Source organism: Artemia sp. Qi Xiang Cuo, chromosome 18, assembly GCF_049724085.1.
Source record: "Artemia sp. Qi Xiang Cuo chromosome 18, ASM4972408v1, whole genome shotgun sequence".
NCBI lineage: Eukaryota > Metazoa > Arthropoda > Branchiopoda > Anostraca > Artemiidae > Artemia > Artemia sp. Qi Xiang Cuo.
Genome location: NC_142811.1, coordinates 7813315 through 7840613, shown reverse-complemented (window position 1 = coordinate 7840613; position 27299 = coordinate 7813315). Strand labels below are relative to the sequence as shown.

At 35.2% G+C, this 27299-nt stretch overlaps 1 protein-coding gene across 1 annotated transcript in view; it reads left to right on the top strand.

Moving 5' to 3' along the window:
* LOC148941162 (uncharacterized) overlaps nucleotides 1-26894 on the top strand; it is a 38648-nt gene extending 11754 nt beyond the window's left edge. Inside the window, exon 3 of the mRNA XM_089104599.1 lies at nucleotides 26687-26894. Coding sequence (XP_088960725.1) covers nucleotides 26687-26894 — 208 coding nt within the window. The remainder of the gene's footprint in view (nucleotides 1-26686) is intronic.
* Nucleotides 26895-27299: the final 405 nt, after the last annotated feature.

Here is a 27299-nt window from a genome sequence, read left to right as displayed (position 1 = left end):
GATTCAAACTTTTACCTTGAGCATCGATGTTGTTAGCAGAATTTCAAAAGGATCTCTTATGACTGCTGTCGTATCTGATTAAGTAATTTAGGTCGTATGATAAATTTAATTTATTTTTTTAATGCAGTAGTTTTTAGTAATGACACTCGATATCCTAAAAGTGTTTGATTCAAACTTTTACCTTGAGCATCGATGTTTTTAGCAGAATTTCAAAAGGATCGTTCATAAGTGCTGGCGTATCTGATGAAATAATTTAAGTCGTATGATAAATTTAATTTATTTTTTTAATCCAGTAGTTTTTCAGTAAGGACATTCGATATGCTAAAAGTGTTTGATTCAAACTTTTACATTGAGCATCGATGTTGTTAGCAGAATTTCAAAAGGATCGCTTATGAGTGCTGGCGTATCTGATGAAGTAATTTAGATCGTATGATAAATTTTATTTTTTTTTATTTTTTAATGCAATAGTTTTTTGTTTTTTTAGTAAGGACAATCGATATCCTAAAAGTGTCTGATTCAAACTTTTACCTTGAGCATCGATGTTGTTAGCAGAATTTCAAAAGGATCGCTTATGAGTGCTGGCGTATCTGATGAAGTAATTTAGGTCGTATGATAAATTTAATTTATTTTTTAATGCAGTGGTTTTTAGTAATGACACTCGATATCCTAAAAGTGTTTGATTCAAAATTTTACCTTGAGCATCGATGTTTTTAGCAGATTTTCAAAAGGATCGCTCATTAGTGCTGGCATATCTGATGAAATAATTTAAGTCGTATGATAAATTTAATTTTTTTTTTTAATCCAGTAGTTTTTCAGTAAGGACATTCGATATGCTAAAAGTGTTTGATTCAAACTTTTACCTTGAGCATCGATGTTGTTTGCAGAATTTCAGAAGGATCGCTTATGAGTGCTGGCGTATCTGATGAAATAATTTAGATCGTATGATAAATTTAATTTTTTTTTTTATTTTTTAATGCAGTAGTTTTTTTTTATTAAGGACACTCTATATCCTAAAAGTTTTTGATTCAAACTTTTACCTTGAGAATCGATGTTGTTAGAAGAATTTCAAAAGGATCGTTTATGAATGCTGGCGTATCTGATGAAATGATTTAGGTCGTATGATCAGTTTAGTAAGGACACTCGATATCCTAAAAGTGTCTGATTCAAACTTTTACCTTGAGCATCGATGTTGTTAGCAGAATTTCAAAAGGATCGCATATGAGTGCTGCCGTATCTGATGAAGTAATTTAGGTCGTACGATAAATTTAATTTTTTTTATTTTTTAATGCAGTAGTTTTTTTTTAGTAAGGACACTCGATATCCTAAAAGTGTCTGATTCAAACTTTTACCTTGAGAATCAATGTTGTTAGAAGAATTTAAAAAGGATCGTTTATGAGTGCTGGCGTATCTGATGAAATAATTTAGGTCGTATGATCAATTTAGTAAGGACACTCGATATCCTAAAAGTGTCTGATTCAAACTTTTACCTTGAGCATCGATGTTGTTAGCAGAATTTCAAAAGGATCGCTTATGAGTGCTGGCGTATCTTGATGAAGTAATTTAGGTCGTATGATACATTTAATTTATTTTTTTAATGCAGTAGTTTTTAGTAATGACACTCGATATCCTAAAAGTGTTTGATTCAAACTTTTACTTTGAGCATCGATGTATTTAGCAGAATTTCAAAAGGATCGTTCATAAGTGCTGGCGTATCTGATGAAATAATTTAAGTCGTATGATAAATTTAATTTATTTTTTTAATCCAGTAATTTTTCAGTAAGGACATTCGATATGCTAAAAGTGTTTGATTCAAACTTTTACCTTGAGCATCGATTTTGTTAGCAGAATTTCAAAAGGATCGCTTATGAGTGCTGGCGTATCTGATGAAGTAATTTAGATCGTATGATAAATTTTATTTTTTTTAATTTTTTAATGCAATAGTTTTTTTTTTTTTTAGTAAGGACACTCGATATCCTAAAAGTGTCTGATTCAAACTTTTACCTTGAGCATCGATGTTGTTAGCAGAATTTCAAAAGGATCGCTTATGAGTGCTGGCGTATCTGATGAAGTAATTTAGCTCGTATGATAAATTTAATTTATTTTTTAATGCAGTGGTTTTTAGTAATGACACTCGATATCCTAAAAGTGTTTGATTCAAAATTTTACCTTGATCATCGATGTTTTTAGCAGAATTTTAAAAGGATAGTTCATAAGTGCTGGCGTATCTGATGAAATAATTTAAGTCGTATGATAAATTTAATTTTTTTTTTTAATCCAGTAGTTTTTCAGTAAGGACATTCGATATGCTAAAAGTGTTTGATTCAAACTTTTACCTTAAGCATCGATGTTGTTAGCAGAATTTCAAAAGGATCGCTTATGAGTGCTGGCGTATCTCATGAAGTAATTTAGGTCGTATGATAAATTTAATTTTTTTTTATTTTTAATGCAGTAGTTTTTTTTTTTTTTTTTAGTAAGGACACTCGATATCCTAAAAGTGTCTGATTCAAACTTTTACCTAGAGAATCAATGTTGTTAGAAGAATTTCAAAAGAATCGTTTATGAGTGCTGGCGTATCTGATGAAATAATTTAGGTCGTATGATAAATTTAGTAAGGACACTCGATATCCTAAAAGTGTCTGATTTAAACTTTTACCTTGAGCATCGATGTTGTTAGCAGAATTTCAAAAGGATCGCTTATGAGTGCTGGCGTATCTGATGAAGTAATTTAGGTCGTATGATAAATTTAATTTATTTTTTTAATGCAGTAGTTTTTAGTAATGACACTCGATATCCTAAAAGTGTTTGATTCAAACTTTTACCTTGAGCATCGAGGTTTTTAGCAGAATTTCAAAAGGATCGTTCATCAGTGCTGGCGTATTTGATGAAATAATTTAAGTCGTATGATAAATTTAATTTTTTTTTTTTAATACAGTAGTTTTTCAGTAAGGACATTTGATATCCTAAAAGTGTTTGATTCAAACTTTCACCTTGAGCATCGATGTTGTTAGCAGAATTTCAAAAGGATCGCTTATGAGTGCTGGCGTATCTGATGAAATAATTTAGGTCGTATGATCAATTTAGTAAGGACACTTGATATCCTAAAAGTGTCTAATTCAAACTTTTACCTTGAGCATCGATGTTGTTAGCAGAATTTCAAAAGGATCGCTTATGAGTGCTGGCGTATCTGATGAAGTAATTTAGGTCGTATGATAAATTTAATCTATTTTTTTAATGCAGTAGTTTTTAGTAATGACACTCGATATCCTAAAAGTGTTTGATTCAAACTTTTACCTTGAGCACGCACGTAACCCCGTCTAATTTTTTTTTTCATAATTTCCTGAATTAAATTTCTGTATTGTGTATTCTGTCTGTGCGTGTGTCGTCTCAATATGTGTGTCATCTCTGTGGGCGGGTCGTCTCTGTAAAAGTTTGAATCAAACACTTTTAGCATATCGATTGTCCTTACTGAAAAACTACTGGATTAAAAAAATTAAATTAAATTTATCATACGACTTAAATTATTTCATCAGATACGCCAGCACTTATGAAGGATCCTCTTGAAATTCTGCTAAAAACACCGATGCTCAAGGTAAAAGTTTGAATCAAACGCTTTTAGGATATTGAGTGTCATTACTAAAAACTACTGCATTAATAAAATAAATTAAATTTATCATACGACCTAAATTACTTCATCAGATACGCCAGCACTCATTAGCGATCCTTTTGAAATTATGCTAAAAACATCGATGCTCAAGGTAAAAGTTTGAATCAGACACTTTTAGGATATCGAGTGTCCTTACTAAATTGATCATACGACCTAAATTATTTCATCAGATACGCCAGCACTCATAATCGATCCTTTTGAAATTCTGCTAACAACATCGATGCTCAAGGTAAAAGTTTGAATCAAACACTTTTAGCATATCGAATGTCCTTACTGAAAAACTACTGGATTAAAAAAAATAAATTAAATTTATCATACGACTTAAATTATTTCATCAGATACGCCAGCACTTATGAACGATCCTTTTGAAATTCTGCTAAAAACATCGAAGCTCAAGGTGAAAGTTTGAATCAAACACTTTTAGGATATCGAGTGTCATTACTAAAAACTACTGCATTAAAAAAATAAATTAAATTTATCATACGACCTAAATTACTTAGTCAGATACGCCAGCACTCATAAGCGATCCTTTTGAAATTCTGCTAACAACATCAATGCTCAAGATAAAAGTTTGAATCAGACCCTTTTAGGATATCGAGTGTCCTTACTAAAGTGATCATACGACCTAAATTATTTCATCAGATACGCCAGCTTTCATAAACGATCATTTTGAAATTCTTCTAACAACATCGATTCTCAAGGTAAAAGTTTGAATCAAACACTTTTAGGATATCGAGTGTCCTTACTAAGAAAAACTACTGCATTAAAAAATAAAAAAAAATTAAATTTATCATACTACCTAAATTACTTCATCAGATACGCCAGCACTCATAAGCGATCCTTTTGAAATTCTGCTAACAACATCGATGCTCAAGGTAAAAGTTTGAATCAAACACTTTTAGCATATCGAATGTCCTTACTGAAAAACTACTGGATAAAAAAAAAAATTAAATTTATCATACGACTTAAATTATTTCATCAGATACGCCAGCACTTATGAACGATCCTTTTGAAATTCTGCTAAAACATTGATGCTCAAGGTAAAAGTTTGAATCAAACACTTTTAGGATATCGAGTGTCATTACTAAAAACTACTGCATTAAAAAAATAAATTAAATTTATCATACGACCTAAATTACTTCATCAGATACGCCAGCAGTCATAAGCGATCCTTTTGAAATTCAGCTAACAACATCGATACTCAAGGTAAAACTTTGAATCAGACACTTTTAGGATATCGAGAGTCCTTACTAAATTGATCATACGACCTAAATTATTTCATCAGATATGCCAGCACTCATACACGATCCTTTTGAAATTCTTCTAACAACATCGATTCTCAAGATAAAAGTTTGAATCAGACACTTTTAGGATATCGAGTGTCCTTACTAAAAAAAAACCTACTACATTACAAAATAAAAAAAAAAATTAAATTTACCATACGACCTAAATTACTTCATCAGATACGCCAGCACCCATAAGCGATCCTTTTGAAATTCTGCTAACAACATTGATGCTCAAGGTAAAAGTTTAAATCAGACACTTTTAGGATATCGAGTGTCCTTACTAAATTGATCATACGACCTAAATTACTTCATCAGATACACCAGCACTCATAAGCGATCGTTTTGAAATTCTGCTAACAACATCGATGCTTAAGGTAAAAGTTTGAATCAAACACTTTTAGCATATCGAATGTCCTTACTGAAAAACTACTGGATTAAAAAAAAAAAATTAAATTTATCATACGACTTAAATTATTTCATCAGATATGCCAGCACTTATGAACAATCCTTTTGAAATTCTGCTAAAAACATCGATGCTCAAGGTAAAATTTTGAATCAAACACTTTTAGGATATCGAGTGTCATTACTAAAAACTACTGCATTAAAAAAGTTAATTAAATTTATCATACGAGCTAAATTACTTCATCAGATACGCCAGCACTCATAAGCGATCCTTTTGAAATTCTGCTAACAACATCGATGCTCAAGGTAAAAGTTTGAATCAGACTCTTTTAGGATATTGAGTGTCCTTACTAAATTGATCATACGACCTAAAATTTTTCATCAGATACGCCAGCACTCATAAACGATCCTTTTGAAATTATTCTAACAACATTGATTCTCAAGGTAAAATTTTGAATCAGACACTTTTAGGATATCGAGTGTCCTTACTAAAAAAAAAAAAACTACTGCATTAAAAAATAAAAAAAAATTAAATTTATAATAAGACATAAATTACTTCATTAGAAACGCCAGCACTCATAAGCGATCCTTTTGAAATTCTGCTAACAACATCGATGCTTAAGGTAAAAGTTTGAATCAAACACTTTTAGCATATCGAATGTCCTTACTGAAAAACTACTGGATTAAAAAAAATAAATTAAATTTATCATATGACTTAAATTATTTCATCAGATACGCCAGCACTTATGAACGATCCTTTTGAAATTCTGCTAAAAACATCGATGCTCAAGGTAAAAGTTTGAATCAAACACTTTTTGGATATCGAGTGTAATTACTAAAAACTACTGCATTAAAAAAATAAATTAAATTCATCATACGACTTAAATTACTTCATCAGATACGCCAGCACTCATAAGCGATCCTTTTGAAATTCTGCTAACAACATCGATGCTCAAGGTAAAAGTTTGAATCAGACACTTTTAGGATATCGAGTGTCCTTACTAAATTGATCATACGACCTAAATTATTTCATCAGATATGCCAGCACTCATACACGATCCTTTTGAAATTCTTCTAACAACATCGATTCTCAAGATAAAAGTTTGAATCAGACACTTTTAGGATATCGAGTGTCCTTACTAAAAAAAAACCTACTACATTAAAAAATAAAAAAAATTAAATTTACCATACGACCTAAATTATTTCATCAGATACGCCAGCACTCATGAACGATCCTTTTGAAATTCTTCTAACAACATCGATGCTCCAGGTAAAAGTTTGAATCAGACACTTTTAGGATATCGAGTGTCCTTACTAAATTGATCATAGGACATAAATTATTTCATCAGATATGACAGCAGTCATAAACGATCCTTTTGAAATTCTTCTAACAACATCGATTCTCAAGGTAAAAGTTTGAATCAGACACTTTTAGGATATCGAGTGTCCTTACTAAAAAAAAAAACTACTGCATTAAAAAATAAAAAAAATTTAATTTATCATACGACCTAAATTACTTCATCAGATACGCCAGCACTCATAAGCGATCCTTCTGAAATTCTGCTAACAACATCGATGATCAAGGTAAAAGTTTGAATCAAACACTTTTAGCATATCGAATGTCCTTACTGAAAAACTACTGGATTAAAAAAAAAAATTAAATTTATCATACGATCTAAATTATTTCATCAGATATGCCAGCACTCATAAAAGATGTTAGACTTTGACTTTTCATCCCACTTAAATTAAAAATAAGCATTTTCAACTAGAAATAAGGAGCATCGTTAAAAACTAAGACGAATGGAAATTATCCCGTATATGACGTTAGCTACCCCCTCCGAAATACCTTATTATTTATGTTAGACTTTGACTTTTCATTCCAATTAAATTAAAAAATAAGCATTTTCAACTAGAAATAAGGAGCATCGTTAAGACTAAGACGAATGGAAATTATCCCGTATATGAAGTTAGCTACCCCCTCCGAAATACCTTGTTCTTTATGTTACACTTTGACTTTTCATTCCAATTAAATTAAAAAATAAGCATTTTAAACTAGAAATAAGGAGCATCTTTAAGAACTAAGACGAATGGAAATTAATCTTCCACATAGGGGGGATTTCCAGTGTGAATACAAAAAAAAACAACAAGAAATTCAATAAAAAAAAACGAAAATATTATAATAATTTATTAAATTGATTCTTTTCTATGTTTGAGATGAATAAAGCTCTTTAGCAATTGACATGTACAAATATGTCACGAGATGAAACCAAATTAGCATGTATATTTAGGGTACTGAGATGCGAGTCTCTTCTAGGTGTGAGAAATTTACGTCTAAAACACCGGCAGTTTCTTGTTTACATGTGATATCTATCTAATATTCTAATTTAAGGAAAATCGTTACTTGTCATTCGCGAAGATAAATATTCTGAGGCCTTAATAATAAAAAAATAGTTTATTAAATATAAACCAGGGCGTCTTGGGTATGTGTTAATATATTCAGTTTCTTTAGTATAAAATCGAGTTTCCAATTGGAATTTTATACAGTTTGAATATCCATTCTATCGATATAACTTCAAGGATGTATGGTGTTTTCAATTGCGAATACATTGGCTTGAAGAAATAGTCATGTGGGGTGATTTTTGAATGTGCGTTTCTACAGCTGACTACAGATCATCAAGAAGTCTCTTGTTACCACTGGCATATAAACTACAATATGTATGACTACAATGAAGAAAGGTGGCGCAAGACACTATACTTTATAAACAAAATATGTTTATATAATAGAATTATACTTCCATCCTATAACAAAGGGAAGGATTTATCCTATGTGCAAGAGGAAGTTAGAGAGATATGCTGTTTTTTGGCGTAACAGCACTGTACACAAAAGGGAATGTGCCCACTGATAAACTTTTAATCGACAAATGCAAATCAGATATACCAATATTCAACTTTGAAGATTTTAATTGTGAGGTATTTCCGAGTAAAATACACAACCCAGAGGACGAGGTTCGATTTTTTAGCAAATGGGTACCAATAGATATTCCTTCTCGGAATATGTGTGTGAGATATCCTAGGAAGAAGAAGAACAAACAAACCCGTGATATAGATTGGAATCATACTGAGTGGATGACAAACAATGATGAATTTTTACAATAGTCATCACACCCATGACTACCCAACGGTCTTTTTAAAGACCGTCAATTCTATAAACACTTCGTAAGCATGGTAATATGAATATTTTAGGTTCAATATTCGAAGCTAGCTTCAGCAGAAGCTTAGGATAGTAGTGGACACCCTACTCTAGGGTTCATTTGAACGACGATTAAAAGTTCTAGTGCCCTGTTTAAGTGACCAAAAACCTGAAGGGGCAACTAGGCCCCATTTAATGCTCAATTTTCCCAAAGTTACACGATCTAAATTTTTAGAAAGCCATTTTGTTCAGCATAGTTGAAATATCTAATAACTATGTCTTTAAGGATGACTTAATTCCCCACAGTCTCCAGGGGATGGGCTGCAAGTTATGAACTTTGCCCATTGTTTACATACAGTTTTCGTTATTGGGAAGTATACAGATGTTTTCAGGGTGGACTTTTTCTGATGGGGGAGGGGGTCGAGGGAGGAATTTACTTGGGAGCATCTTTCCATGGAGGGATTTTGTATGGAAGAAGGGGATTGTCCATGAAGGAAAATCCCCACTCTTTACGCTAAAGTTCTTTAGTACTTTCAAAAAAGATATAAAGTTTTGAAAGTTCTCTGTTGAAAGTTCTTTAGTACTATCAAAAGCGAGTAAGGAGCGACCCAGCTCAATAGTAACCGAAACTCTAAAAAACGGAATTTTGATACCAAAAGATACAGCAAAAGAATTAGATTTGTGTGTTGATTTCAAATATATAAGTTGCACCAAGTTTAGTTATACCCGTCAAAAGTTAGGCGCCTGAGAAAATTTGCCACATTTTCGAAAAAAGTGGGAAATACCCTCTAAAAGTCATAAGACTTTAATAAAAATCACACTATCAGATTCAGCGTATCAGTGAACCCTACTGCAGAAGTTGGAATCCTCGCTCATAATTGTTAATCACTTTAACCTTTTTATCCAGGCCTGAGCGTGCACATATTTCCTTTTGGTGAATTGACTTTCCCTTTAAGCACTCTGAAAGTTCCAACTTAATACAAAAATCCCTTTTTGAGATATGCCATTTTGAAAATCTGCGTGCACATAGTGTATTTTGATTTAGTTCAAGTTCCACATCAAATACCTCATTCTGTCAAATTTTCAACTTGATATGCATAGCCTAGTGCCAGGAACCAATGGGGGAATCCTCGCTCTTAATTGCTAATCACTTTAACCCTTTTATCCAGGCCTGAGCGTGCAAATATTTCCTTTTGGTGAATTAACTTTCCCTTTAAGCAGTCTCTGAAAGTTCCAACTTAATACACAAATCCCTTTTTGAGATATGCCATTTTGAAAATCTGGGTGCACATAGCGTATTTTGATTTAGTTCAAGTTCCACCTCGAATACCTCATTCTGTCAAATTTTCAACTTGATATGCGTAGCCTACTGCCACGAACCAGTGGGGGAATACTCGCTCATAATTGCTAATCACTTTAACCCTTTTATCCAGGCCTGAGCGTGCACATATTTCCTTTTGGTGAATTGACTTTCCCTTTAAGCACTCTCTGAAAGTTCCAACTTAATACACAAATCCCTTTTTGAGATATGTCATTTTGAAAATCTGCGTGCACATAGTGTATTTTGATTTAGTTCAAGTTCCAACTCAAATACCTCATTCTGTCAAATTTTCAACTTGATATGCATAGCCTAGTGCCAGGAACCAATGGGGGAGTCCTCGCTCGTAATTGCTAATCACTTTAACCCTTTTATCCAGGCCTGAGCGTGCACATATTTCCTTTTGGTGAATTGACTTTCCCTTTAAGCACTCTGAAAGTTCCAACTTAATACACAAATCCCTTTTTGAGATATGCCATTTTGAAAATCTGCGTGCATATAGTGTATTTTGATTTAGTTCAAGTTCCACCTCAAATACCTCATTCTGTCAAATTTTCAACTTGATATGCGTAGCCTACTGCCAGGAACCAGTGGTGGATTCCTCGCTCGTAATTGCTAATCACTTTAACCCTTTAATCCAGGCCTGAGCGTGCATATATTTCCTTTTGGTGAATTGACTTTCCCTTTAAGCACTCTCTGAAAGTTCCAACTTAATACACAAATCCCTTTTTGAGATATGCCATTTTGAAAATCTGCGTGCACATAGTGTATTTTGACTTGGTTCAAGTTCCACGTCAAATACCTCATTCTGTCAAATTTTCAACTTGATATGCGTAGCCTACTGCCAGGAACCAGTGGGGGGAATCCTCGCTCGTAATTGCTAATCACTTTAACCTTTTTTCTCCATCGTCAAGTACATGCTCCAAAAATATTTTATTTAGAGATTTCATGTTAAAAAATTATCCAATCACTAATTACCCCTTTTTTGCAAATTTCAATCAATGAATTTTGATTGTTTTTAAATTGACAACACTGTCCAAACATCACTTGTGTATTATACACTACACAATCATCCCCATCTCCCCCAAAACACTTTTCAGCCATTTCTTGTTAAAAATTTTTATTTCAAGTCAATCCTTAATAGGATCAAATTCGCAAAATCCTACACTCCATTTCGCAAATCTCATTACCCCTTTTTAAATGTCAATCAAACAATTCTGATTGTAGTGTCCAAATTTTTAATAACAAACTGCATACTCTCAAAACATGTCTGACCACATTATATCATGCCAACTTTATTATGAAGTAGAAATCTGGCCTACATAAATTATGTCAGAAACCTCTTCTTCATAACATATTACGCAATCCCAAATAGTACCGGAAGGAACATAGAGTAACGTAGAACAACATGGTCCTATGGCGGTCGTAGAATAACATGGTCCTATGGCGGTCGTAGATTAACATGGTCCTATGGCGGTCTTAGAATAAAATGGTCCTATGGCGGTCGTAGAATAACATGGTCCTATGGCGGTCGTAGAATAACATGGTCCTATGGCGGTCTCAGAATAACATGGTCCTATGGCGGTCGTCGAATAACATGGTCCTATGGCGGTCTCAGAATAACATGGTCCTATGGCGGTCGTAGAATAACATGGTCCTATGGCGGTCGTAGAATAACATGGTCCTATGGCGGTCTCAGAATAATATGGTCCTATGGAGGTCTCAGAATTCAATATTAGCATTCTACTAATATCATAGAGTTGTAGAAAATATCTTTTATTTTCCAATGTCAACTCGGACAAAGCTCATAAGATTAACATAGAAACATAGACTCTGAAGTATATTAATTAAAAAAAACTTTGCGGTAGTTATTTTTATTCGATTCAAACTTGATTTGCATATTCAATTTAAGTTTCATTCATTTTAAGATTTATTTATTCATTTACATTAATCTATATTGTATGTTTGTTCGCATTGATTGTTTATTTAATTTCTGTTCCTTTTAAGTTTCATTTATACTTTAATAGCAAAATAATTGTTTTCATTTTAAGCTTGATTTTCTTATTCAATCGAAGCATTACTCGCTTTAAGATCTATCTATTCATTTTTATTCTTACTTGTTGTATTTATTTAATATCTGTTTGTTCTGGGTTTCATTTATTCTTTAATATTAATTTCTGGTCGTTTTGAGTTTAAATTTTAACAGGTATTTGTATCTCCTGAGGTTAAGTTTAAAATGGCATTTACTTGTCTTTGAAAAACTTATTTTTCGCAAAGCTTTTTTTAATTAATTTTTGTTAGTTTTTGATTGCAAAATGTTTCAAGTTTTTTCTGGCATGGGGGGGGGGGGGGTGCTTACTCTCCGATTATTCTTGACTTAAAAAAACGGATCTAGAACTTTCAATTTAAATCGAATGAGACTTTTATAAAAGTCTATACGATTACCTCTTTGATAAAAACCTTATATATGAACAATAGACAGCTTGCAAAACTTGTGGACAGTGATTGACAACAATGAATGGATTAAAAAAATAGCTCCAATAGGGGGGTTTAGACCATTTCCCTTGCTGACACAAAGGGATCACGACTGTTTGGAATTGACCTTAATAGGAATTTGTGTGCCAAAGCAAATTTTCATCTATCACAGAGTATGTATTTTAACCTTATAATTGGATAATTATAATAGATTTCCTATGTGTTCTTCCCAAACAAAACCCCTTCCCATAAGTTATAAACCCCCTTAATAAGTTATGCCCCAGGTCATAACTTACAACGCCTACCCCTGGGCCCTGGTGGCCTGTGTTGACACCGGAGTTTTTGCCGTCAGAACTTTGAACTATTTTAACAAAATGTCTATCTCAAAATTTTTATCTGATGCATTAAGGGCGTGGAGGAGGGAGAGGGACTAGTTGCCCTTCAATCTATTTTGACTCTTAAAAAGTGAACAATAAATTTCAATTTTCGATCAAACGAGCCCTCTATAAAGTTTATACGAGCATTCTTCCATAAGATATAATATGAAGGATTCGGAGAATCCTTAAATTACAACCCTTGCCCTTAGGGATTTGGGGGAGTTGTAATCCTCAAAGACCTAATTTCCAGAACTTAAAACTACGTTTAATGAAATGAATGTCTTAACATTTTCATTGGATGTGTTTGAAGAATAGTTGGCCGTGAGAGGAGGGTTAGTTGCCTTCAAATCCCTTTTGACTTTTACAAAGGGCACTAGCCCGCGGAATTTCCAATCGAATGAGCCTTTTTTGAAGTTTTTACGACACCGCCGTCTATAAAAACCTTATATGCCCCCAGGGCATAACTTAAAACCCTTGCCCTGAGGGTTGTGGGGGATTGTCCTCCTCAAAAGCAAATTTTCTATCTGGAAATCAACCAGGCTGAACAAAATGGCTATCTCAAAATTTTGATTGGATGTGTTTGGGGGAATGATGGGCGTGGGGGGGGGGCTAGTTACCCTCCAATCACTTTCGACTTTTAAAAAGGGCACTAGCCCTTTGAATTTCCAATTGAATGTGCCTGCTTTGAAGTTTCTACGACAACGTCTTCTATAAAAATCTTATATGCCCCCAAGGCATAACTTAAAACTCTTGCCAAGGGTTATTGGGGAGTGTCCTCCTCAAAAACATATTTTCTATCTGGAAATCAGCTAAACTAAACAAAATGGCTATCTCAAAAGTTTGATTGGATGTGTTTGGCGAAATGATGGGTGTAGGGGGGGGGGGCTAGCTGCCCTCCAATCGCTTTCGACTATTAAAAAGGGCACTATCCCTTTAATTTTCAATCGATTGAGCCTGTTTTGATGTTTCTACGATAACGCCTTTTATGAAAACCTTAAATGCCCCCAGGACATAACTTAAAACCCTTGCCCTGAGGGTTTTGGGGGAGTGTCCTCCTCAAAAATATATTTTCAATCTGGAAATGAACTATGCTGAACAAAAACGGCTATCTCAAAATTTTGATTGGATGTGATTAGGGGAATGATGGGCGTAGGGGGGGCTAGTTGCCCTCCAATCACTTCGAACTGTTAAAAAGGGCACTATCCCTTTGAATGTCGAAACGAATGAGCCTTTTTTGAAGTTTCTACGACAACGCCCTCTATAAAAACCTTATATGCCCCCAAGCATATCTTAAAACCATTGCCCTGAAGGTTCTGGGGGAGTGTCCTCCTCAAAAACATATTTTATATCTGGAAATCAACTACGCTGAACAAAATGGCTATCTCAGAATTTTGATGGAATGTGTTTTGGGAAATGATGGGAGTGAAGGGGGGCTAGGTGCACTTCAATCACTTTCGACTTTTAAAATGGGCACTAGCTCTTTAATTTCCAATCGAAGTAGCCTGTTTTAAAGTTTATGCGACAATGCCTTCTGTAAAAACCTTATATGCCCCCAGGGCATAACTTAAAACCCATGCCCCGAGGGTTGTGGGGGAGTGTCCTCCTGAAAAATATATTTTCTATCTGGAAATCAACTACGCTGAACAAAATGGCTATCTGAAAATTTTGATTGGATGTGTTTGGGAAAATGATGGGCGTGGGGGGGAGGGGGGTAGTTACAAAAGGGCACTAGCTCTTTAGTTTCCAATTGAATGAGCCTTTTTTGAAGTTTCTACGACAACGCCTTCTATAAAAATCTTATATGCCCCCAGGGCATAACTTAAAACACTTGCCCTGATGGTTTTGGGGGAGTATCCTCCTCAAAAACATATTTTCTATCCGGAAATCTACTACGCTGAACAAAATGGCTATCTGAAAATTTTGATTGGATGTGTTTGGGGAAATGATGGGTTTTGGGGGGGAGGGGGGCTAGTTACACTCCAATCACTTTCGACTATTAAAAAGGGCACTAGCTCTTTAATTTCCAATCGAATGAGGATGTTTTGAAGTTTCTACGGCAACGCCTTCTATAGAAAACCTCATATGCCCCCAGGGCATAACTTAAAATCCTTGCCCTGAGGGTTGTGAGGGAGTGTCCTCCTCAAAAATATATTTTCTATCTGGAAATCAACTACGCTGAACAAAATGGCTATCTGAAAATTTTGATTGGATGTGTTTGGGGAAATTATGGTTGTGGGGGGGGGGGGGGGCTAGTTACAGTCGAATCACTTTCGACTATTAAAAAGGGCACTAGCTCTTTAATTTCCAATCGAATGAGCCTGTTTTGAAGTTTCTACGAGAACGCCTTCTATAAAAACCTTATATGCCCCCCGGGCATAACTTAAAACCCTTGTCCTGAGGGTTTTGGGGGAGTGTCCTCCTCAAAAATATATTTTCTATCTGGAAATCAACTACGCTGAACAAAATGGCTATCTGAAAATTTTGATTGGATGTGTTTGGGGAAATGATGGTTGGGGGGAGGGGGGGGAGGGGGCTTGTTACAGTCGAATCACTTTCGACTATTAGAAAGGGCACTAGCTCTTTAATTTCCAATCGAATGAGCCTGTTTTGAAGTTTCTACGAGAACGCCTTCTATAAAAACCTTATATGCCCCCAGGGCATAACTTAAAACCCTTGCCCTGAGGGTTTTGGGGGATAATCCTCCTCAAAAATATATTTTCTATGTGAAAATCAACTACGCTGAACAAATTGGCTATCTCAAAGTTTTGATTGGATGTGTTTGGGGGATTGATGGGCGTGGGGGGGGCTAGTTGCCCTCCAATCACTTTTGATTATTAAAAAGGGCACTAGTAGAACTCTCGATCGCCAATCGAATGAGCCCCCTTTGAAGCTTCTCCGACGACCCCTTCCATATGAAGTGCCTCTGGGAAAAAAAATAATAAATAATAATAAAACATTGGAGCCGTATGGCCTTTACTATAGGCAACGCTACGATGTTGCCTCTGATAAACGAGCTCTGAGGTCTGAAAGCAAACTAACTACAAAATCACTATTTTCATAAAACGAAAGCTTGTGTTGAGGTGGACCCCAGAAGTGCAAGAACCAATCGAATAAGCTAGAATTCATATCAACTGGCTTTTTGGCATAACATTTTCTTCAATGACCAAGATTAGCCAGACAAAAATAGATTCTAACCAAAACTTTACTTATTGTGAATGACTGCCTTAGCAACGAGAACTAAGCATGTACCTTCAAAATCTACTATAAGCAAATCTAATCAAAAGAAAACGGGTCATTTATCTGAATAGGAAAAGGGGCAGAGCCTCAACACCTCCCCATTTTGATTAATGGCTACCCACGCGCCTCACTTGTCCACCCTAACAAATATAAAACACAGGACGTCAGGTTTACAATCTCCATTAGCCTTCTTTCTTTTATCTATGGCCAAAGTCTGTGCTGCTGCTTCTACGGCCAGCCTCTGGATCGGTCGCCGTCCACAAGTTTCCTCGGCAAAACAAGCAGGATCTAGATTGCATGGGCATCAGCATGAGGTTTGACAATCTGAAAAATACACAAAATTGAAATGTCAACAAAATTTCTAGAAAATAATCTCCCCAATCTAATCAAGCAATCTTGTAGCCTAACCAGAGTGATTCCAAACTCCCTAATTCACTAGCATAATGGAAACATCACAAAAGGGACAATAATCATATAGGTCTGAGTCAATCTTAATCCGGGGTTTGCATTACGATTAACAAGAATATTCTTGCTCTCATAAAATTTACATTGGGGAGAAGGGAAGAATCAGGTTCTGGCATATGTGACAAAGCCAGCCGACAAAAATAGATTGGCTGAACTAGCTTTTTAATCTTCAGTGATGAAAAAATGAGTATCTTAATTGAAACATGGATTATCCCTTGGCATTATTTGAAATATTAAATGGCCGAAAAGACAATGGCCTGTGAAAATGATAGGGAAACAGGAAAATTGGTTTAAAATCTGAGGAAACTATAAATCAGTTTTTTCTGGGTCCTTTCTCCTGAAAAAACAAAATGAAAAATGCGTGTCGATTCTAGCTGATGATGAAACTTGGGTACGTAGCTCAAGGTACAAGGTTTGCAGGAAATAACTGTCGAATCCCGTGAAGAGTAAGAACAGTGAATAAGGCTACTGAGCAAAGATTTGGATGAAGTATTGAGTGACTTGGAGAGAGTATCTCCCATGGAATCAAGATTGGAGAGTCAAAATCTCGGTAACAGGATCACAGCTGGCCCACCAGTTTTCCGTTGAATTAACCGTCCTAATATAATAGGACTAATCTCAAATTCTTTCCCAAGCGCTTCCAATCCAACCTGAAATTCAGTACGTCTCGACTTTTCCGAAACCCGTTTTGGTTCATTTAATTGTATTTTATCTTGTTTTATTCCTAATCGGTTGTGGACTTCTTCATTTTTCCTTAGATTTTTTTTTGCTTTCTATATTTTAAAATACTCCCAAGATTTTATTTTCCACCACTGCCGACTGAATTCGCAAATTTTGTCTCTTTTTTGCATTTTTTGTTTCTTTTTTTACTTTTCTCAACTTTTTTACTCGCGAAAAATATGTTTTGAAGTTTTCTGTTTTCTTAAATTTTCCCATAAAATCAATTTCACGCGTCTAGTACAGGCAAATTGACCAAAGGTGTGGGTCGACCCAAAATAAATTACAATAAAAATTATTTTTATACCGTGTTGTAGAGAAAAAAGGTTTAACAACATATCCAATGTTGCACATTCTAGGTCGAAGCAAGACTAGTTTTTTGCTTTTCAATTTTTTAATTTTTTTTTTTAAGTGAAGTGTCAGTAAATGTTCGTTTTTCTGTATATGAAGTACAGTCCCGATGTAAAATGAAGAGCTGAGCCCGAAAATGAAAGCAAATTTGATGTACAATGTACCAGAAAAAATGCTTCATAATCACCAATATGTGATTTTACCCTTCTCATCGTTGTGACCTCTTTTTCACCCTACTATCAGAAGGCAACTATTCTGACATAAAATGATGAGCAGAGCCCGAAGATCAAATTAACCTTATATAGTTTCTACTAGAGAACCCGTTTCATATTCATCAACAAGCACTTTTTTATTTTTATTGTCCACCAATTCGTCGATTGTTGGTAAAACAAAAAAAGTCGTCTGATATATTGTGGCTGGCTCGTTTAGAAGACCAGTAAACACACAGAAGGCAGCTACACCACTTATATTACCTTCGTATGCAATACATTATACCAATGTTTTTTCCCACGCTTTGTCCAAGTGATTTCTCTGCTATTCTACTTTCCGAGGTTTTTGTCAAAGCAAGTTCCAGTGCTAGTGAATCAATTCATTCTACAGCCTAAATAAATATTGGAACTCAAAAATCTGTACACAAAGCTTATAAACAAGGAAGCGATGGCTGCGGATATAGAAGGAAACTCTTCCCTGAAAAAAAAATGGGATTCATCAATAGGAAGAGATTTGAATTGCTCCAGTACTGAACCTCGGAACTGCGGTTCCAATACTCCGATATGGTATCCCTACTGCGAAATTTCTTAAGAGCCGAATGATCTAGGTCATGGGATCTCCACTTAAAATCCACCTCTGACATGCTACCTTATCAGGCGGCATCTGGACACAACAATTACACAAAATCCCGCCAGCTTTACCTCCAGCAAATGGTCAAGCTCCAAGAAACCCGTCCTGCCGTTTATCAAGTCTTTCAGAATGGGATGCATGTATTCAGACGTTCTGATAGATTCTGGGCTGGGCTCTCCACGGGAACTTGTCATTGAGCAGGAGTTCATGCGTTGTCTCAAAACGGCCGGTGACTTTACCGATGGAAGTGGACAGAGGTTCATAGGTCTTTAAAGGTTATCTCTCGACCAGTCTACTCTCCACTAAATCTTGTGATGGAGGGTATCTCAGAGGTTTTCTATGGAACTAGTGAACAAGATCAGGGAATGTCCAAGGCGAGGCAGGTAAGAGACTGTAAATACAACCAGATCGTTATCGATTTCCTAGAAAAAGGATAACCATTTAATGGGGAACTTCAACTAAGAAACATCACCAACGGTCTGAAAGCCTAAAAATCTGACAACGTTGATTCTGCTGGATATTTAGACCTAAAAGTCCTTGACCCTATGTCTGGAAAGCTGGTCGGTGATTTTTTGTTTCAACGAAAACAACAGGAAGTACAAATTACTACAAAGCAGAATCCAGGTTGAGATTGCAATCGAATTATTCCATTTTGAAGTTTATATGAAAACGCTTTCTTAAAAAAAACTTATATGCCCCAGGGCATAACTTACAACCATTATCCTGAGGGCTGTGGGGTGAGTTTCATCCTCAAAAACATAATTTCTGGACTTTTTAACTACGTCGAACAAAATGGCTGTCTCAAAATTTTGATTGAATGTGATTGGGAAATTGGTGGGTGTGAGAGGGGTGTTGGTTATCCCTTCTGACTATTAAAAAGGGCTATTAAAAAAATTCAAATAAATTTACCTAAAAAAATGTGCATTGCCAGTTTAATACACATATGCTGATATTTATTCATTAAAATCTTAATTAATTTTTGTTTTCTTAAAGTTATAAGTGAAAACATTCAAAATGATTTTTTTTTCAGTGAAGTACAAATTATATTCTGGATTTTAGGAAGAATAGGGTTTAGAACCCTACTCAGATTAATTTCTGCTCGTTTTGAGTTTGACTTATTTTAAGTTCTGTTTGTTTTGGGTTTCATTTATTTATTGATATAGATAATGAGCAAGCATTCAATTCTGTTGATAGAAGAGCTTTAGTAAAGGTTTTATCCTTGTATAGTATACCAGACAAATACATTAAAGTGATTAGTGCTATGTACAAGAATAACACTGCTGCGGTTAAGGTAGGAAATGAGGTTAGCAGCTGGTTTTGTATTTAGTCAAGAGTTAAGCGGGATTGTGTTCTATCCCCCTTTATATGGATTATTTTGATGGAATTTGTCTTAAGGAGCACAGGAAAAGCAATGGGAGACCACGGAATCAAATGGGGAGGAAAAAGAATCCTGGACTTAGATTATGCTGATGATTTAAGCATCCTAGTTGAAAGTGTGAGCAAAATAATTGCAGTTTTAGAGGTTTTGCGAGTTCAGGGTGCTAGAATAGGTTTGAAAATTAATGTTAAGAAGACTAAGTCACTAAGGCTAGGAATAAGTGAAGATGAAAAGGTAAAGTTGGGTAATGAAAAGATTTAAGTGGTGGACAGCTTCACTTACCTTGGTAGTATTATTAGTAAAGATGGTGGGAGCAGTGAAGATATCAAAAGTAGAATAGCCAAGGCTCAGGGTGTTTTTTCACAGTCAAAATATAATTTAGAAGAATAGGAAGATAAGTCTGCAAACCAAGATTAGAATGCTAGAAGCTACAGTGATGACAGTGGTCAAATATGGCTCTAAAGCATGGGCACTGCGAAAAGCGGATGAAGATTTGCCAGATGTTTTCCAGAGAAATTGCTGAAGTATTGTTCTGGGTACCCGGCTGACTGACCGTATTTCAAAGAATAGGTTATACGAAAAATGTGGTCCAATAACGCTCTCTAGGGCTATAATGAAAAAAAAGGTTGAGGTGGCTAGGGCACGTTGTACGAATGAAGGATAACAGGTTGCCGATGATTGTTCTTTTCGGCAACCGTCTAGGTCTACAGGGAAACCAGGTCGTCCTCGTCTGGGGTGGGAGGACCTCATAAAGAAAGGTTTAAAGGAAATGGGAACTTCATGGGCGGGTGTAAAAAGGAAGACTTTGAATAGATTGGGAAGGAGGAGGAGCATGCGTAGCTTTGTTGGCCTCAGGTGGCTTGGTGCTGCGGTGATTTGTTAGTAGTAGTACAAGTATTTGTGGTAGTTGTTTGCTTGGTAGATTATTTGACTCTATTTTGTTCATTTTTGGTTTAATGGAGTTCCTTACTTTTTTTTGAAAAACTTATTTTGTGCAAAAAGTTTTTTTGATTAATCTCTGTTCGTTTTATATTGACATAGTCTTTTTCAGGGAGAAAGACTGAGCCTCTTCTGAAGTTAAACAACCATCCCTTCCATAAAACCTTTAATACTCCCTGGGCATAATTTACAACCCTTGCCTCTAATCTCTGGGGTTTGTTTCAACCCTAAAAGCCTTGTTACATGATATTTAGACTATTTTGAATAGAATGGCTATCTCAAAATTTCTATCAGTTTTACGACAACACTTTCAATATGACTTTATATGCCCCCAAGGCACAACTTATAACTTTAGCCCTGAGGGCTGTTGGGGGTTGTCATACTCAAAAACATAATTCTTGGACCCTTCAACAGTGTTCAATAAAATTGCTATATCAAAATGTTGATCATAAGTGTTTGGGGAAATGATAGGTATGGGAAGGGGGCATTCACCCTCCGATTGCTTTTGAATATCAATAAGGACACTAGCCCTCTCAGTTCCCAATTGAATGAGTGTTTTTTGAAGTATATAGGACAACGCTAGTAGGGAGAGGGGTATTACTCCTGGGCAAACACTTTGCTGCCATCTATAATCGAGTCTAAGGGTACATGCCCACATCGAAAATGTTATTGATCCACTAACAGGTCAATGACACCTTTTTAAAGTCAATCAGGAGATGTTTCTAAGTGTATTGACTCCGAGACGTGATTTAATGTCCTTGGTAAAAAGTCTGAACGAGATTTAATGTCCTTGGTAAAAAAAGTCAGGAAGAGATTTAATATCCTTGGTAAAAAAAAAGTCAGGAAGAGATTTAATGTCCTTGGTAAAAGTGTTCTTTCTAGATCAGTTTGAAAACTTGGAAACACCGTGGGGAAAATGCGCATGCGTACAGAATTCTAACTGTACAATGTTATTGAATACTGACAGTACACAATTTATGCATGGTGTATTGATCTGCTAACAGTACTTAACTGCATAGACAATGTTATTGATCCGCTAACGGGACAGGATCACGTGTCTCTTTCTAAGCCAATCAGGGGATGTTTCTTAATGTATTGATCGAGTCTAATGGGACAGTATCAATGACACTTTTACTAAGTCTAGAGTTAGCAGTGTGATAACATGAGTGAACAAATTGAGTTAGAAATATCCTTTTATTGCAACTGTTCTATATATAAAGGACATTATCATGATTTTGAACATTCTCATGAACCTACTACACGTTTAGACAGTGTAGACGTAGGGATAGAGGAGAAAAATCTTGAGGAAATAAGGAGAAAAATCATAATATATGCAGAAAAATTTATACAGATTGCAAGCAAGCTCGCATAAAACAAGGTTTGCTGCGACAGAAAAGGAAGATCGAAAGAAGAGACAGAGAAAAAAGGGCTTTCTCTACAGAGATTTCTCAAAATATAGTATAAAAGACAATGATGAAAAGTCAAAGAAAAATGTGCATAGTGCAAGATATAGCGGTGAATATTATAATGAATATGATCTAAGAGAAGGGAAAAACTGGCCCTTTAAGAGACAACATAAGAGGTTATTCAATGGAATGGATTTTAAACATCAAAAATTGTTCTGGAAGAGTTATCATATACCATTTTACAGTAAATCTCATTATTGATTTGATTGATAAGTTATGTATCGTAACCTTGCAATAAGTTTGTTTGTACTGTATTAATTTTCTCCTACTCGATAAGCCTAGAGTACGAATACCAACAGAGACTTCTGTACATGAATAGTTTAGATGGAAAACATGTTTGAGGACTGATAACACTCTAAGGGGTGATCTATTCCATCTAAACTATTTATGTACAGAAGTCTCTGTTGGTGTTCGTACTCTAGGTTTATCGAGTAAGAGAAAATTAATATAGTACAAACAAATTTATTGCAAGGTTACGATACATAACTTATCAATTAAATCAATAATGAGATTTATTGTTAAATGTTATATGAGAACTCTTCCAGAACGATTTTTGATATTTAAAATCCATTCCATTGAATAACCTCTTATTTTGTCTCTTAAAGGGTCACTTTTTCCCTTCTCTTAGATCATATTCATTATAGTATTCACCGCTATATCTTGCACTATGCATGTTTTTCTTTGAGTTTTCATCAGTGTCTTTTATACTATACTTTGAGATATCTCTGTAGAGAAAGCCCTCTTTTCTCTGTCTCTTCTTTCGATCTTCCTTTTCTGTCATATCAAACCTTGTTTTATGCGAGTTTGCTTGCAATCTGTATATCAATAAAATTCTGTATATCAAGCGGATCAATAACATTGTCTATGTGGTTATGTACCGTTAGCCGATCAAAACACCATGCATAAATTATGTACTGTCAGTATTCAATAACATTGTACCGTTAGAATTCTGTACGCATGCGCATTTTCCCCACAGTATTTCCAAGTTCCCTGACTGGTCTAGAAAGAACACTTTTACCAAGGACATTAAATCTCTTCCTGACTTTTTTTTTACCAAGGACATTAAATCTCGTTCAGACTTTTTACCAAGGACATTAAATCACGTCTCGGAGTTAATACACTTAGAAACATCCCCTGATTGACCTTGGAAGAGGTGTCATTGACCCGTTAGTGGATCAATAACATTGTCTATGCGGTTAGGTACCCTTAGACTCGATTACAGATGGCAGCACAGTGTTTGCCCAGGAGTAATACCCCTCTCCCTACTAACGCTAGCAAAGACCTAATTTCCAGATCTTTCAACTACCTTGAATAAAACTTCTATCTCAAAATTTTAATTGGATGTGTTTGGGGAAAAGGTAGGCTCGAGAGGGGCGTTAGTTGCCCTCTAATTACTTTCGACTATTAAATAGAGCACTAGTGTTTTCAATATTCAATCGAATGAGTCCTGTTTGAAGTTTCTAAGACAACGCTTTCTATAAAACCCTATATTCCCCCAGAGAACAACTTACAATCCTTGCGCTGAGGGCAATGGGGGGAGTGCCATCCTCAAAGACATAATTTCCGGACTTTTCAACTACGTTGAACAAAATGGCTATTTCAAATTTTTATAAAATATTTTTGGGGAAACGGTGGGCGTGGTAGGGGTATTAGTTTTCCTCCAATCACTTTTGACTATTAAAAAGGTCACTATCCCTTCGGAGTTTCCGAAGTTTCTATTACAACGCTCTATAAAAACATTAAATGCCCCCAGGGTAAAACTTATAACCCTTTTTTCTGAGTGGCGGGGGGTGAATCATCCTCAAGGACATAATATCCAAAACTTTAAACGACGTTGAAATAAATGGCCATCTTAAAATTATCTTGGATGTGTTTAAAAAAATGGTGGGCGTAAGAGGGAGGTTAGTTGCCCTCAAATCAGTTTCAACTAGCCTATTAAAAAGGGCATTAGCCCTTTCAATTTCCCATTGGATCAGCCTTATTTGAAGTTTCTACGACAAAATTTTATATAAGAGACGTTATATGCCCCCAGGGCATAACCTACAACCTTAGCCCTAAGGGCTCTGGGAGGAGTGTCATCCTCAAAGACCTAATTTCCAGAACTTTCATTTAAGTTGATTAAAATAAACATCATTGAATATCTACAGACCGAATGAGCGTTTTTTGAAGCTTCTACGAAAATGCTGTCTATAAACACCTTATAAGCCCCCAGTGCATAACTTACAACTCTTGTCCTTAGGGATTTGGGGGGTTTGTCATCCTCAAAATCATAATTTTCAGAACTTTCAATTATGTTGAATAAAATGGCTATTTCAAAATTTTAATTGAATGTGTTTGGGGAAATGGTGGGCGTGAGAGGCAGGTTAGTTGCTCTCCATTCACTTTCGACTACTAAAAAGGGCATTAACCCTTTCAATTTCAAATCAATTGAACCCTTTTTGAATTTTCTACGACAACACTTTCTATAAAAACCTTATATGCCCCAGGACATAACTTACAACCCTTGCCCTGAGGGCTGTTGGGAGGGTTTTCATCCTCAAAGACCTAATTTCCAGAATTTTCAACTACGGTGAACAAAATGGCTATCTCAAAATTTTCATTGTTTTGTTTGGGAGAATGGTGGGCGTGAGAGGAGGGTTAGACCTCCAATTATTTTCTAATATTAGAAGGCTACTAGACATTTCAATTTCCAATGGAATGAGTCCTTTTTGAAGTTTCTACGACAACGCTTTCTAAAAAAAAACCGTATATGCCCCTAGGGCATAACTTACAACCCTTGCCCTGAGGACTGTGTGGGGGGGGTCATCCTTAAAGACCCAGTTTCCAAAACTTGTAATTACGTTGAACAAAATTGCTATCTAAAAATTTTAATTTTATCTGTTTCGGGAAAAGGTTGGAATGAGAGGGGTTAGTTGCCCTTCAATCACTTTCGACTATTAAAAAGGGCACCAGCTCTTTGAATTTCCAATTGAATGAACCCTTTTTTAAGTTTCTACGGCAAAACTTTTAACGAAAACCTTATTTGCTCCCAGGGTATAACTTATAGCCCTTTCCCTGAGGGCTCTGAGGAAGTTATCATCCTCAAAGACTTAATTTCCAGAACTTTCAACTATGTTGTACAAAATGGCTATCTCAAAATTTTTATTGGATAAATGGTGGGCGTAGAAGGGGTGTTAGTTGCCTTCCAATCTCTTTCGACCATTAAAAAGGGACACCAGCCATTTCCATTTCCAATTGAATGAGACCCTTTTGAAGTTTCTACGGCACCGCTTTCTATGAAAACCTTATATTCCCCGAGGGCATAACTTATAACCCTGGACCCAATGGTTGTTGGGTGAGGGGGGTAGTTATCCTCAAAGACATAACTTTCAGAGTTTTCAACTAAGTTGAACAAAATGGCTGTCAAAATTATGATTGGATGTGTTATGGGACAAGGTGGGCGTGAGAGAGGGGTGTCAGTTGCATTCCATTCACTTTCGACTATTAAAAAGGGCACTAGCCACTCCAATTTCCAATCGAATGAGCCCTTTTCGAAGTTTCAGCGACAATTCCTTCGATACGAAGTGCCTTGATCTAAGACCAAGAAAAAAAATAATACATTGTGCCAACATCGTTCTTCACTCAGGCAGCTTTATTGCGCTGCCTATGATAAAACGGGCTTTTAAAAAAATGAAAACAAAAACGTGTCCTTTATCTGAAAATCTTTCTCTTAGGGAAGGTCTTACAGGTCTTACCTGGGAATTTTCTCTTAGGGAAGACCTTTACCGATCTATTGAAGGAAGTTGGTCCCATCAACCCTGCCCGTACAGGGATTGCTATGAATAGAAGGGCTGATAAAAAAAATCACAATACAATATATAGCTTCACACTCATTACAATTCCTCTAACTTATGATTAATGCTTAATTTATTTATATTACTTTATCGCTTCTCTTTTATGGGAATAACTTCAGTTTATTTGTTATTTTTGTTTATATGAGTTCCTTCGGTGTTTATGAAGTAATAGTTAAGAGGGAGGAGTGGTCTAGCCAACAAAAGTTCATCTCCAGCCATATATACTTCTATCATCTGTTTTTCAGGGTAATGTTTTTGTTAAGTAATTTTCGCTGTCACCCTATATGCGTAGAGATATTGTCATCCTATTCATGCCCACTCATTCAGTTTTCTTGGAACTTAAATTAAAAGACAGCACTCATGATTCTAGTTACTTTCAAATTTCAAGGTGCCTAAAATACTAAGCTAATGACGTCAAATTAGACCCAAAGAGGCCTGTCCCAAGTACTAAAGAACTCCCTTTAGTTTTAAAAGGTAAACAAAAAAAAGATAAGTTTTGCAACTTATTTAAGAGTTAGTTGACGTTAATTAGACTCTTGGGAATAAACTCCTTCTTGACCATATTGTTGTTTCACTGCGCATTTCCTAATTCAGCAATACGTCTCTGTTATGTTTTTGGAATATTATATGTACTGTTAAAATTCTTTTATTAATTTTCAAGAAATTCCTGGATATCATCACCACAACTTTAAAGTTTGTTAGTTAGCAAGAAAATTTTTTAATATTTCAGTTCTGAACCTTTTTTTAGGCCAAATAAACTTTTTGAAAATGAAGGATTATTACCTTATCAACCATATGAAGCAATAGAACACCATGATAACGAAGATAGTAACCTGATTGAATCTAGTATTGAAACTCCAGCAGCTGCAGAGGGAAGATTTTTTCTTAGAAAAGAGGTTGTTTCACCTTACATAACAATCGTAAGTGTCTGTTACTCAATGATATTTTTATTGTAAAATAAGAATAAAATTTATAAGTAAAATTTTTATAGTAATGGTAACTCACTATAAGAAATTTGCCACAAGTGGTGTTGAATCCAGATCCTTTTGCTAAAAATTGGGTAGATTTCGCTGACAATTGAGCCACTAAGGCTTATCTGTAAATTTTTTAGCATTTTTTATTTTTCATTTTCTACTGTGAATTTTTGCAAACAATAAAAAATTTGTTTTAGCCTACAAGAGTTTTCAATAGAAAAAAAAATGTGAATAAGAGTATGACCGAAAAGTTTATGTTAATATTTCTTAAATTTATACTAAATTACTATCGAAATACGTTACACATAATGATTCGATACTTAAAAATCATTTTGCAAGCCACGGCGTCGGCTGACCGTTATAAAAACAAATGGTAAATTATTTATT